At 35.5% G+C, this 14,404-nt stretch overlaps 2 protein-coding genes and 1 long non-coding RNA gene across 6 annotated transcripts in view; 1 reads left to right on the top strand and 2 right to left on the bottom strand.

Moving 5' to 3' along the window:
- LOC107835748 (uncharacterized) overlaps positions 1–2,756 on the bottom strand; it is a 4,364-nt gene extending 1,608 nt beyond the window's left edge. The window contains exon 1 of the long non-coding RNA XR_001661564.1: positions 2,671–2,756. This is a non-coding gene — a long non-coding RNA (uncharacterized LOC107835748). The remainder of the gene's footprint in view (positions 1–2,670) is intronic.
- LOC103134884 (C-C motif chemokine 3-like) lies at positions 2,481–7,044 on the top strand. The gene is made up of 4 exons (XM_007547369.2): positions 2,481–2,805; positions 4,935–5,052; positions 5,127–5,244; positions 6,634–7,044. Exons 1-4 carry the CDS (start codon positions 2,742–2,744, stop codon positions 6,664–6,666), a joined length of 333 nt encoding a protein of 110 aa, XP_007547431.1. The 5' UTR covers positions 2,481–2,741; the 3' UTR covers positions 6,667–7,044.
- Positions 7,045–11,483: 4,439 nt separating this feature from the next.
- The window catches only part of rusc2 (RUN and SH3 domain containing 2), a 29,896-nt gene continuing 26,975 nt past the window's right edge, over positions 11,484–14,404 (bottom strand). For all 4 annotated transcript variants that reach the window (XM_016669143.1, XM_007547367.2, XM_016669145.1 and 1 more), the window contains 2 exons: positions 13,556–13,717; positions 11,484–13,286 (listed from right to left, as the gene is read on the bottom strand). In XM_016669143.1, the coding sequence (XP_016524629.1) occupies positions 13,079–13,286; positions 13,556–13,717 (370 nt within the window). In that variant the 3' untranslated portion in view covers positions 11,484–13,078. The remainder of the gene's footprint in view (positions 13,287–13,555; positions 13,718–14,404) is intronic.

Below are 14,404 nucleotides of genomic sequence, written 5' to 3'. Positions count from 1 at the left end.
TAAAGCTGCAGTATGTAACTTATATATATATATATATATATATATTTGTTAAAACTGTCACCGTGTCACAATAGTTTGTTAAAAGAGAGATAATCTGAGAAAAGATTGATTTCCTCCACCTGTTCTGTGAGCTACTATCACCGTCTGAAGAAACGGAATGCTCCCGACCAAAACCAACCAATCAGAGCCAAGAGGCAGGTCTTAGCGCTGTCAATCATTCTTATGTACTTGCTTCTAAATGTACTAATGGCGGAAAAACAACTCACCGTTCCAGGGAAACTGTTTAAAGGTGTACACACCTATGTGATTCGGTTCTTTTATTTTTCCTTTTAGTTTTCTGTTGCAAAAGTCACGTGTAAGTATCGAACTGATCAATCCTGTTTTATTTCATTGAAAACAAACCAAAGAACCTCTGCTCAATGTAGGATTTTTATATCTTCCGGAAGTGTTAAATGCTAAATGTAACAGGAAACATTTGCAGTCTGGCGTTCACAGAAAGCAGAAGAGTAGAAATTCTCACTTTCCTCTAAAGTCAGCAACTTCCCTCACATTTCAAGGATTTAGTTGCAGTTTTTCTGTCAGGGTTGTTTTCAGTTCTGTCCAGAGGCCAGACAGTGAAGGAAGCAGCTTGTTTTTGTTCTTGCACTGAAGCTCTGACACATGAAAACTACTAAACTACTGCAGCATTAATATACGCAGCTGGTGACTGTTTTTAATGTCAAACAGAAATATCAGCCCAGTTTCAACATGTTTCCTTTGCCATTCTTAAACTGCAAAAACACAAATTCTTACCAAGTATTTATGTTTAGTTTTTAGACAAAAACAGGACAAAAAAGTGCCAGTTTTATTGGAAGATTAGCATGGAAAGAAATGTCTTGTTATAGGTGAAATAATCTGCCAATGGAACTAGAACGTTTTCCATCAATATTAAGAAATTGACTAAAAATAAACTCTCTTTTGCTGCAAGGTTACTTGTAAGTTAGTTTTGTCTCATTTCAAGTGCACTAGAAACTAGATCAAATATACTTCGTAAGACTTTGTGTTTTTGCAGTGTATTTACCTTTACAGATTTGCATCTATGGATTAAAGTTGGAGACACTTTTTGTGTGTTAAAGTGCGGAAAATGATTGCCGTGTTAATCTGAGACGTGACGTGTTACCAAACTCGAGCCTTGGATTGTCTTATCAAGCACAAACACTGCAGTAATAAAAGCAAATAAAATAAATTTTAGTATTTCCAGGAAGATTCTGTATGTTTGCAGCTAAGAAGAAAGGCTGACGCACTTTCTCCTGAGAATTGAGAAGTAGAGAAGTGTAGAAGAAGAAGCACTTCTTCATTTTCATCAAAACAACATCAATCTTTAGCGAAATTTCCAACATTTTCTTGCATTTGCACGTATGAACAACATCTTAAAGTTATAAGAAACAGACCTAAAAGTTTTCCAGAGTCCAGCTGAAAGATGATGCACATCTTTCAGCTTTGGAAATCACCTTGTTTTCCTTCGATGAAACGTTTTGTGTTTTTTATAGCCAGACAAATCGAAACAAACAGTGAGACATGTTTTTCATACCTGAATGATTCAGTCAGTAGCTGCATTTCCATTACAAATGTGAGCAAAACACAATTTTGCAATTACCTTTAAGTAAGAAACGCAAATAAAATCATACGTAAATAAATGTGTTTATGTGATAAAATCAGTAAAAATCATCAACTACTTCCTGTTGTCTTCTTTGTCATTTCTGCCAGTAGTAACATGCAGTTGTTGATCACGATTTGAAAAAAAAGTGTTTCTGTTGCAGCTTTGCAAAAGAAACTAATTTCAAAACGGCCAAAAGGAACACTTTTTACCCAGAAACTTGACTTGTTTCTACATTGGCACATTTCCATTAATTAAATTTATTTTTGTAATTTTTTATAATTTTAAGTCAATGAAAATGCTCATCGAACTAAAACAGCATTGCTTTGTTTACAGACCTGTGCACTGCAAAGGCACAAAATTCTACCAATTATTTTTCTCTTGTTTCTAGTGCAAATATCTTAGTTCACTTAAAACAAGACAAAACTAATTTACAAATATCTTTTCTCCAAAATATAAGAGCTTGTTTTAACTCAATAAAAATTTTTTAAGTGGAACTAGAACTTTTTAATCAATATTAAGGAATTTTTTACTTAAAGAAGCTCATATTTCTGGCTAAAATGTTATTTTTAAGTTAGTTTTATTTCAAGAGGCCAAAGATATTTGCACTAAAAAGTGCAAACACTATTTGTTTCGGTGTTACAACATTGTAACATTCCTTGTTACAACGTTGTGTTTTTGCAGTGCACAGAAGGTAGGAAGCCCCTAATAAACCTCTGACACATTCAGAAACTGATTTCTGCAGGGAACAAATGACATTATAAAACTGCTAACGTTGGAAAACAAAGGTTGCAGATAAAGTTTTGTGAAAATATCCTTTGAGTTTGCATTTTCCTCAGGCTTTTATTCCTAACAAAACCATAGGGCTGCTGTGCAATGATCAAAATCAAGAATTGGCCCTGGTTAGAGCTCTGTAAAGGATAATAAATTCCTTCCCGGTCAGAGGAGTGGGGTTTTTCCGCAGGGATCATGTTATTGTAAAAGGAAACTGAAAGTGACCAGTGCTATAAAGCCAGAAGCTCGTGCTCAGAGACCTTCAGTTGCTGGATTTCCTTTCGTGTTGCTAGGAGAAGCGAGTTCGTCAGCCTCCAGAGCGACCGCAGACATGACTCCCTGGGGCGATGCCAAGCTCTTCTTCTGCATCTTTTTCATCATCTGCTGCTCCGCAGGTGAGTCAACAAGACATTTTACTCGGTTAATCTGAAACGCAGAACGGAAGACAAAAAACACAAAGAAAGGAAGAAAGATAAAAGAGAGAAAGGAAGGAAGGAAGCAGAAGTTTAAAGAAAAACTCACTTGAAACTCATCCAAACTTCAGAAGCTGTTGACAGAATTAAAGAAAGCGCCTTGATTCGGTTTAATGCTTCAGCGTTTGAAGGTTCTGCTTGAAATATTTCTGCTTTTGTCACACAAAATCTCACTTTTATTAAACGTATGCATGAAAATAGGGGAGAAAAAAAATGCCTTAGACATAAAAAGTAAATGTTTTTGTACTAAAATCTGAGGAGAATTTGATCTTTTTGTTGAGAAAGCAGGACAATAAAGTGAATTGAAAGAGAGATTTGCATCTTTCAAGATGTGGTGCTGGATTTCCCTTCAGCTAGAAATAATAGATAAACTTATTTCACTTTGCACTGACTGTTTAAATATCAATTTAACTTGATGTTTAGGCATTGTTTCAGTCATACTTCTGAAAGCGTCTAGATTTGGACAGCATATTGTTTCCTGTTGTTTTCACAGCTTTAATTTCCTGTCATTTTCACAACTTGCAATGTTTTGCTTTTTATTTAAAAGTTTAGAAAGCCTAAAAAGCATAATATATTAAGAAATATTCATAGTTTTAAAAAACTGCAAATACAAATGGTTACCAGTGGCTAAAAACTAGTAACCAAGACTTAAAAAAGGTTTTACGTTGCACTCGCTTCGCCGTTTCACACATTCATTTCAGTCTCACATCAGAGTTATAAAACATCACCAGTAAAACCTAAGAAGGCCTGGAAAGTACCAGCCCTCCGCGCCTCACATGCATTCGTAATCTCAAAGGGAGAGAAGAGCAGACAATGGTGTTTTGCAACAGCTTTAATCTCTCTGTGTTAGTTTTACATTAACTAAACTCCTGTGGGGGAAAATCTGACGAACAGTTTGGACTGTAGATGATCACAAACACACCCACCTGGGTTTGTAACGCTCTGTATGTCACAAGGAGGCTGTAAAAGTTAAATTCCCTTCAGCTGTTGTCAGTCTGAAGCCAAGAGGCTGCTCAGTCCGAGGCAGCGACAGTTTGTTTACAAATGTGCTCAAAAATGTATTGATAAGTTGACAAATTATAATTTCTCTAATGGAGAAATTATAATTTGTCAACATTAAATAAGAAAATCAATTAAATTACACGTGAATATGTTTGTTTAAGCGATAAGTCATTAAAAAACATGGAGTGTCATCATCCTTCTACCACTTCCTGTCATCCTTTTTGTCGTTTCTGCCAGTAGTAACATCTGGATGTTGATCACATGACTCAAAAAAAGTGTTTTCATTGCAGATTTGCAAAATTACGACAAAGTTTTAGCGCCGTTGTAGATAGAAAAAAGGAGGAGTAAATTTATTTATGCCAAAAATCTGAAATGTTCTAGAAAAAAAAATGAGCTTAAAAAGTCTTAAGTTTGCTAGAAAAACCTCAGAATTTTTTTAAGTTAATCGTAGAAATTTTCTAGCAAATTTCTGACCTTTAAAAGTTTAATGTTTGCTAGAAATAAATCTGAAATCTCCTGGAAAAAACTCAAACATTTTCTACAAAAAAAAACAAAAAAACAAGGACCTTTCTGAGACTGAAAGGTCAAAGGTTTGATAGGAGAAACTCAAAAATTTTGAAATTAATCTCAATTTTTTTAGAAAGACAAGAATATTTCTGAACTTAAAAAGTGAAAGATTTGCTAGAAAAAAACTCAGAAATTTTGAGATTAATCAAAAAAATGTTTTTTTTTAGAAAAAACATGGAATTTTCTGAGCTTTAAAAGTCAAAAGGTTTCTAGAAATTCTCAAATTTTCCACAAAACAAGGACATTTCTAAGTTTGAAAAGATCAATCAGAATATTTATAGAAAAAACAGGAAACTAGAGAAGAAAACTCAGAAATTTTTTGATTAATCTAATAAATTTTCTAGAAAATAAAATAAAATTTCTGAACTTAAAAAGTCAAACGTTTGCTAGAACAAATCTCAGAAAATTATAAAAAGAAATACTAAATTTTCTAAAGTCCAATGAAGAATAAAATTTTGATGTGATAATTTTTTGCCCTTCAGTGACTGAGGCGCAGGTTCCCGTGGACTGCTGCTTGTCGGTAGCAAACCAACCAATCGACAAAAGATTGATTGCAGATTACCGTGAACAGGCCAAAGCCTGCTCGATTGATGCCACAATGTGAGTTTTTATTTTATCCTGACCATCTGTCAGTGAGTGGAAACCAGAAGGTAAAGCTTTGGTTGTTCTTGCAGCCTGGTGACCAGACATGGGAGAAAACTCTGCGCCCCGACTAAGGAAGAAAGGTGGGTGAAAGACGTGATGAAGCACGTGGACCACCTGAAGAAAAGATGCAAAAACCAGAAGTACCAGGTAACTCATCTAGGTTCTGATTTAATTGAGTATCTTGGATTTTGTTTTGTATGGTAAAATTTAATTTTTTTATCTAAACAGAAATATTCTAAATAATCTGGAGTGCTTTGGTTTCAACTTTTCTTACAAGAGTCTCCATCACTTAGCCTGTTTGACTGGAATTTTATATTTATACTGTGAAAACACAAAATATTAATAGCATTTCTCTCCAACTCTTTGAGGTGGGAATGCCTCTTTGCCATCACTCTAATCTCTAACTCCAGATGGCAGATGCCTGGAAAAGGACTCTGGTCTGGATTTTAGTCATAAATAAGAAAATATTTTATTTTTGGTGGCTTTAACAACTCGCACACCTTTCAAAACCTACAACGTTTTTCAGATTTTCTACATGTTCTTTTTTATTTGTGTTTTTATGATACTAACAAAAGCACAAAGTTACACATTTGAATCTTCGCCATGATCTGTAATAGTTCTAGTTTCAGGAAGTATCCAATTACTTATTCTCCGATTAGATCAATAAAAAGTGAACTCAAGCACATTTTCTTATTATAAGCACTGTCAAAGATATGAATCTTTTATTGACTTAAAGATAACCTTTTGTTTTTGTTTCAGTTTGTCTTCAGGTTAAAGTTTAACATAATCATCAGAAATGTCCAGGTGTGTCACTACAATACAGAACAGATTATCCATTAAATTATTATTTTATAGTGAAACAGCTGGTAATTTCCACTTTTATTGGTTCAGTTTATCATATATTTAAATTTAGCTTAAAAAAATCCTTTTTATTTTGTTTTTTGAAACAGCAATTAATGTTTGGCAACGAAATGAAGTTTTTATTTTAAAAAATCAGGTTATACATTTATTAATGCTTACTCCCTCTTGTTTTGCCTGTTTACATTTTTGACCTTGAAAGTTATTTGGATTTTAAGTCATTAGACAAACAATATATACATTTCATTGGTTTTGCACAAAACAGTGGTTGTTTTTTCCCATTAAAGTTTGTATGACAGGAAATATTTCTAAAATTTCTGAACATTTATGGTGAAAAGTGACACCCAGTGTTGGTTGTAGTGTTTGTTCTAGCTGAAGGTTTGACAAGCCTCACCTCACTTCAATTGGGTGTAAAACCGCAAATGGCTGTGACTCATGGTGTAAAGACACCAAAGCGTGAAGGAATTGCAGGAAGATACATTTTCACTGTTCTTTTGTTAATGGTTTGCAGATATTTTAATGACTTCTGCTTTTATTAATGTTACTTTATAGACTTTTCTGCTGTGGAAAAACATGCATTTGGAGTTTTCTGCACAACTTCCTGCAGAGCTGAACATAAAAGATATGGTATTTTAGAAATTCTTGAATTTTTCTTTTCTATTTTTTGTGTTTTTCCAGGGCAATCACTGTTTTGGAGTGAAGCGTGAATAAAAAAGCCTCTGGTTCCCTGAGAATGCCCAGTGATTGACACGAATCCAGCTAAACGTTTCTCCTGTTACCGAAATAAAACCTTTTGTTTTTTTCATTTCATCTTTATAAAAATATGTTAATTTGAGCTGCAATCTAAAAACAACCTCCTGAAGGAATTTTATTTTTTTACTGCTTTCCTGTTTGTAAAAAGTCTTTCAGAGAGAGATAATATGTTAAATGTGTAGCCATTTAAGCTAACATGTATTAGCTTAGAAGGCTAAATTAAGCTAACACATGTGTAGCCACATAAGCTAGCCTACATTTTAGTCAGAGGAAGTTTTACTGTAACCTTGATGTGAATTTTTATCTCTAATTAAAACCTTTTTATTTTCCCCAGAAGCTTGTGTTTGATTCTTTGCAGATGACACTCTGTTATATACTAGAACTGAAATTTGTTAATAATCCTCACAGCATCACTACATACACTGTGTGAAAAGGCTAAAAGGCTTTTTTGTGTTATTCTGTTTTCTGTTGCACCCAAAAAGATGTGAAAATGTTTGCAATTTGATACAAGTGCAGACCGGAGAAAGGTTTATATTTTCTTTCATTAGAAAGTTTCCACTATGGTGGAAAAAATGGGAAAGCAGTTTGCACATGCTAATGGCCCAATAAAATGTAAATAAATAAAAAAATGTATTTGAATTAAAGAATAACATCATAAACAAAGACAAAACAAAAAGTTTTTAAATGCTTTTTAAAAGTCTACAGAGTCATAAAAACAAAGTTACAGAGACCAACTGTTTCACAACATGAGTAAAATAAATCAAACAAAAAAAACTTACTGTGAGACAGTGAAATTAAAACAAAATCAGTGGGATTGGTTTACTGGATTTAATGGTTCAGAACAGAAAAATTGCTCATTTTCCAGGCAGTGCCATTGTTGGTGCAATAATTATTTTCTCTAGAAATTCAAGGAGAAACCATGAATCATGATGTAGAAATATTTCTTAAAAGGAAAAAAACTGGGGCACAATATTTAACAAGAAACCCAAAAAGAGGAATGAAATATAGCTAAGATTTCTTTTTTGCTGTTATGAAGAATCAGAATCAGCTTTTGTGGTCAGGACTTTGTGCACACATAAGAAATTTGACACAATAAGAACAAATATGTAAATAAACTCAGTATTTTGTCCTATTCTTTGTTCTTAAAGGTCTGTGGACATTTAAAACAAGATAATTAGAAGATAATTAAACTAATTCACGTCAAACAGTGGAGTAAGTTGGGCAATCTTTCCATCTCCTGAGGCTTAGAAGACAAATACAGCTGTAAGTCATCAGCATAGACTTGATAAATGTTGGAAAACCCCTGACTGATGGCAGATAATAGAAGGATGAGAAAAAGAAAACAAGAGTGGGTTCAGAACTCAACCCTGCGGAACGCCACGGTAGAACCTGTCAGTCCTGACGGACAGGTCCAGGAAAACGTTGATGGTTGACAGTTTAGATGAAGTACATCCATTACAGAGCATTTCCCACAGTGAAATATTCAAATAATATCACATTTTATTCAGTTTCTCTGGTAAATTTAAATGTTTTTATGCAAGAATTAAGTGCCTTTCTTCCACTGTTTGGTTCATTCTGTCATTCAGATCCTATAAATTACTAGCTTTATGTTTTATACCACTGCAAAACTTAGCAGAAATTACAGATCTTTGCTAACTGAAACATCAGAAATCTGTCTGCTCAAACAGAAGCAAGGTGACATGAATTGGAGTAAAAGCTTTTATATTAGCAGAGCAACTTGGCAGATCTTCAGGTTTATTCAAATTTCATCCCACATACTAGTTGCCTCACAGGCAGAAGGAGTTCCTCAGAAGAAGACTGTGTCAGAGTAAAACAAGGTTCCTGAGAATTTCCCTGAACAAGAAACCTTTCTGTGCCTCAAGATTTATTTCAGCAGCCTGTTAATGTTCAACCTTGGTGGTTGAAGAATGCGGTTGTGAGAAATGGCTCAGAGCAAAGTCAGCCTGAAACACCAAATAAACACTGAACCACAACGATGGTTTCCCAACTAAGCTAGGTTTGATTTTTCCACAGAAGAAAGCACAACTTTATATTGGAGACGCAGGTTTTCCTGCAGGCAGAAAATGTAACTGCAGCTGGATGTGTGAATGATAACTGAATAAAACTGGTTGCATTTATTTCAAAATGCCTCAAAGTTAATTATAAAAACACAGTTTTAGCTTCTTTTTTTTTTTTAGTTTTTTGTTTGCTTTGGAAATAATGGCTCACTTTTTTTGCTCTGCAGTAACACAAAATCTTATGAAGTATTTTTGGCCCAGTTTCTAGTGCAAATGTCTTAGTACACTTTAAATAAGACAAAACTAGCTTATAAGTAATTTTTTTAGCAAGATATAGGTGCTTGTTTGAAGTAAATAACTCCTTGATTTTGATGCAAGGAAAATTATCGGCAAATTTATATGGAGAAGCAGCATTCATCTTCTGTGCTCACAAATCTGGAACAAACTTCCAAAAAACTGCAAAACAGCCGAAACACTGAGTCTGTTTAAATCTAGACTAAAACCTGTTTAGAATTGCTTTTGAAACATTGACCAGCATATTTGATGTGTAATGATGTAATATTTGTTACTGGTTTCTAAACTAGTGATTGTATGATATTTTTATAACTATTTTTGTGTTTTTATTATTTAAAGCATTTGAAATGCCTTGTTGATGAAATGTGCTTCAATCAAATAAAACTTAATTTCATGATTGTGAATTTAAACTCTCTCAATAAACCTCCAAAAATCCCTTTAAAGAGCATAGAATCAACCTTATATGTTTACAATCAAAATTAGAAATTAAAAAGAGGCTGCTGATTCTGTAACTCTTTTCTTCTTCTGTGCCAAATCTCATTTCCAACTATGCTTTGGTTTAACGTTGCTAACTGTTCCGGTTCTAGTCTCCAGCGCCCTCTTGTGGCCTCCATGTGTTGTGACAGTATTAAGCCTCTTGAACAACATTAAAGTTCTTAATGAGCATAAATACTGATGATAACTTGAGATGTTGCACTTATCTAAAGTGTAACATTAAAGGTGTTTTTTGTGACAGCTACTTCTTAGTTTTACTTGAGTAAAAACATGTTGAAGTAGTCTTACATGAGTGCAATTTTTGCCAACTCTACCCCAGATTTTAAAGTAATTCAAGGAAAAATATTCAGATTAATGAGCAGAGAATAATCTGGTTCTCATGAACATATCTGACGTAAATCAGATCAGGTAAAGTGGATAAAAAAGCCGTTGTGTCAAAAGAGTAGAAGAGTTGTGTGTATTTTGTTTTACGTCAAGTCTTAGGAGATAAAGAGTAAAATAATGGCGCCATCTAGTGGTAGAATTGCGTTTTTGCTCAAGCTAAAACATTAAGGTGGGTTTCATCATATTGCGTCAGTGTAGTACATGTCGGGTTTTTGTAGTTTTGTGGACGCAACACAGAACATTATAAAAATAAAATAAAATAAATAGCAGAAAATCATAACGGAATGTTAAACTACAAAAAGCGCCCTTTTGCTTTAAACGCTTTATTTGCTCTCTTTAGAAAATGTTGCTGTTAATTATTTTCAAGTCCGAAACCTATAAAACAGTTCACCATATTACAGTAAAAGTCTTTCAAGTGTGAATACCAACATAAAAGTTAGCATGCTGCTCACCTACACGTTTCCTATTAGCCGAACCGGTTGAATTTCGGAATGAAGTCCATGTCTCAAGATGGCCGCCGTTTTGGCTGTCAAAGAAGTTAGCATGTAACATTTTCACCCCTCAGGGCGTATGTTATTCATATTTCCCGTTAGCAGGTTGAATTTCAGGATGCCGTCCATTTTTCAAGATGGTCGTAGTTTAGCTGCCATAAAAGTTAGCATGTTCACCCCTCAGGTGGTGTTTTTCATCGTAGTCGCCTCGTTGAGCGGCTGGGCCGTTACCCGTTGCGTCCGCCATATTGAATGTGACAGATCTGCCGCTAAGCTAATAGGAGTAAATGGACCGAACTTCAAAAAGCGCCGTTCTACAAAGTATTTTAAGTTAATGCCTGTTATTCTCTAACATGCTAACATATTTGGAAATCAAAGGAAACACTAAAGGCAACATTTCTAACATTTTGATGTGATTACTTCATTTTTTTGGGGCACAATGCTTACATTTGATACAACTGATTGGATCAATCGTTTTTTTTTCTGTATTGACATTGATGAAAGGTGTGCATTTATGAGCATCCATCCATCCATTTTCTGTACACCCTTGACACAATTCTGTAATTCTATCTGCATTTTTCATTTCGAGATATAAAAAAACTTAATTTCCTTTTACTGTAGGTATTTTAAACAATTAATTTTGATATATATTCATGTCCATGTTCAGAATGACACCAATTTTTCAAGATGGCCATCGTTTTGGATGCCATAAAAGTTGGCATGTTCACTCAGATTTTATGTTTTTCCTTAGCTGGTTGAATTTTAGAATGACATCCATTTTTCAAGATGGCTGCCGGAGGACATACCCTTTCTCCCATGTACAGCAAATATTTGCATTATTTGCTGCTCTTTTGTTTTGTTATAAGTGAAATAATATGCCAGTGGAACTAGTAATTAAAAAAGAAAAACATTAAGGAATTACTGACTTAAACCAAGCTCCTATTTCTTGCTGAAAAGTTACTTTAAGTTAGTTTTGTCGTATTTTAAGTGTAATAAGATATTTGCACTAGAAACGAAAAATACTTGGTGAGATTTTGTGTTTTTGCAGTGTACAGATGGGAAACTGCCCATAAATAAAGACACAGGAGCCGGATGAGTTTGTGATCACATGAGCACTTTGTTATTTAACATCCATAGTAGTTTGATAATGCCGTACATCGTATAGGCTCCACACGGACAGAGGAGCGGTGTCACTGATGCTGAAGGTATTTACAGGCAGCCAGCGAGACGAAGAGCAGCAATCCTTCCTTCCTGCTTCCTCTGGCTGAATCACCACTACGTTTATGGGTCACATGTGAACTCCGACCTCCAGGACGACACGGATTAGAGTCAGCAGCGTGTTAGCGTTAAATCTAAAGCTTATACTTTCTGTATAAAATATGAAATGCACTGATAAATCATTAATGACATTCATACGTACATACTGTAGAGCTCTATGGCAAAAACAAACCCCAAGAGTTTAAATATATTTACAATTCAAACACAATTGAATGTTAGAAATAAAAACTGTACAATGAAACAAAAAGAAAAAAAAACATGCCAGCATTCATTTATCTAATAAATTTACATTAATGTTGCCACTTTTAATAATCGGTTTGTATTAGAGGACCTTATCTAAGGCTACATTTCACACATTTCCCTTTAAACATCCAAAAATCTCCCCATCTAGTATCTTCACAGAAATGTGGGGAAAAAGTGAAAGAATATAGAAAATATATTCTAATATCAGGACCAATAGAAGGTGGTTCATCATCTTTTTCTCCTCCTTCTTAAGTGCTTTAAGGCAGAAACATTTCCCCCTTTAAATACAAAATATGACACAAAATCTGAAGAATATTCAAACTGATGAACCTTAGATTGTAGCTTTAGTTACTTAAATAGCTGAATAAATAAATACAGGTTGTGTAAATGAGCCATAAATGCATTTACAGTATGTACCAGTAGATTAAATACAGACATAAAACTCACTACAGTCGTCGCCAGAACTGTCAGGTTGTAAAAGTGAAGCACGATCGCTGCAGAAGGAAGCAAGATTTCATGCTTCTAAAGTAGAAACCAGAAGCTTCTGTAACTTTATTTCTCATTTTGTTTGTTTAATCTACAACTTTGTTGTAAACGAAACATTAAAATGTGCAAATCTGCAGGGAGGGGCCACTTAGCCTGCAGCACAGCAGAGAGGGAGACGCCTTCAAGCTGATTTAATTTAAATACTGCAAATTATTATTTTTTATCTGGATTTCAACCAACTGTTGCAGTAAAATTAACATTTTAACGAGTAAATTCCTGCTTTTCTCCTTGATTATTGTCTTTCGTGGGAATAAAAATAAAAATCAGCACTTAACAAGCAACAGAATCTCAAAGAAAGTCTCTTTATGATGATTTGTGGCTAACATTTAAACAGCACAGCGACAGAGCAGCCAGGTGTGGTGAGTTTTCCTTCACATTGTGTCCAGATGAGTGATATCCAGGCTGAATGCTAATGCTAGCACAGCTAAGCGTTTAGGTGTTGAGAAGAAGAGCATCAGAGAGTCTTTGGGTTCATTTGTCGTCGTTTCTTTTGGTTTTCGTTTGGATGTAAGCATGCTGTCTTTTTCTGGATGTTACCTTGATTGTGAGTTTGTGGTTGGACCTCGCACACGTCGGTGCGTCTTCTTCGTGTTTTAGTGTTCGTTCGCTAACAGAGTCTGATCAGAGCTGGCTGAGTCCGGTCTCGCTGCGGCTGTCCTCCATGCTGCTGAGCGTCACGTAAATGATGGGGACCAAACCCCGGGTGGAGCCCAGCGAGCAGAGCAGCCAGTCGGGGTCGGCCTTCCTCAGAACCCGCAGGACATCGCCCTTATTGAAGCTCAGCTGGCCGGGGTCGGTGGCGAGGTGATGGCACAATGCTCGGACTTCACTGAAAAAAGCAAAACAAGAAGCTGAATTAAGTTTTAAATCAATCCATCAATCCCTCCATCCATCCATCGTCTTTACGTGTTTATGCTTGCAGGATATTTCCATTTGTCACTGGGTGAGAGGCAAGATAACATCATGCCTCTGCCTCATACATGCAAACGTGTGAAATCATGAGCCATATCAGAGGAAATGCAACAGATGGTCAAAAAAAAAAAAAGTTCCCAGTGAAAACAGCTGCAACATTTTCTGGCACATGTGAAATGCGTTTACCAAGAAGACGATTGTTTAGTTTCAGTTAGCGGAAGCGGCGCCGTTGTCTGGCCGTGAGTCGGTGTAGTTGGAGGCTCCGCCTTCTTCGCACCGCCCGCTCCAATGGTCACAGCAACAAGGTCCAGAATAGACCGGTCCAAGGAGAGCCAACCTGATGGAGGCCTGGAGTAGAAATATAAATATGGAGCTAAATTAGGGGGAAAAGTTTGTTCAACAGAGAAAAAAAAAAATCTTACTGAAAAAAAAGCTAGCAAGGGTATATTAGCAGCGTATCATGTGTAGCTTCAGCCATAGCGAGGCTACACAGAATTCAATGAAGACGTCTCACCAATACTGCAACGTTTAAACGTGAAAATGTCTACAAACTGATGGGTAATCATACAACTGCACATCTCTGAAAAGCAGAAGTGGAGCCTCCTGCACAACCAACAAGAATGCAGTAAATGGTTTCCAGGCACGTGGTGCCATTTTATAGCACAATAAAATAACTGTTACCTTCAGTTGTTATAAAAATATTAAATATATCAAGTATGATTTAAAAGAGAGGATGAGTTGCACCTCGAAGGCGGGGCTAGGACCACCAGGTGTTTTCCACAGCTGAATGGTTGCCATGGAGATTAAAGGATTTCTCAAACATGCATGAAAGAATCGAGGCAAAACTTCAGTCATGTTTTTGATGAGGGAATCGCATTATAACATGACGAAAAGCTCGAAAACATTGATTTTACATTATGCTGCCCGTTTAATATTCATGTTATGATCAGCGAATCTGTGGCTGCCAGACACACACTCAAGGTTGTCCATAAAGCATCTGGTGTCGACGTGTTGCTATGGGGAGAGGGGCCCTTT

Source organism: Poecilia formosa, unplaced genomic scaffold, assembly GCF_000485575.1.
Source record: "Poecilia formosa unplaced genomic scaffold, Poecilia_formosa-5.1.2 Scaffold20, whole genome shotgun sequence".
Lineage (NCBI taxonomy): Eukaryota > Metazoa > Chordata > Actinopteri > Cyprinodontiformes > Poeciliidae > Poecilia > Poecilia formosa.
The sequence above is the reverse complement of the archived record's forward strand: the minus strand, read 5'-3'. Positions and strand labels throughout refer to the sequence as shown.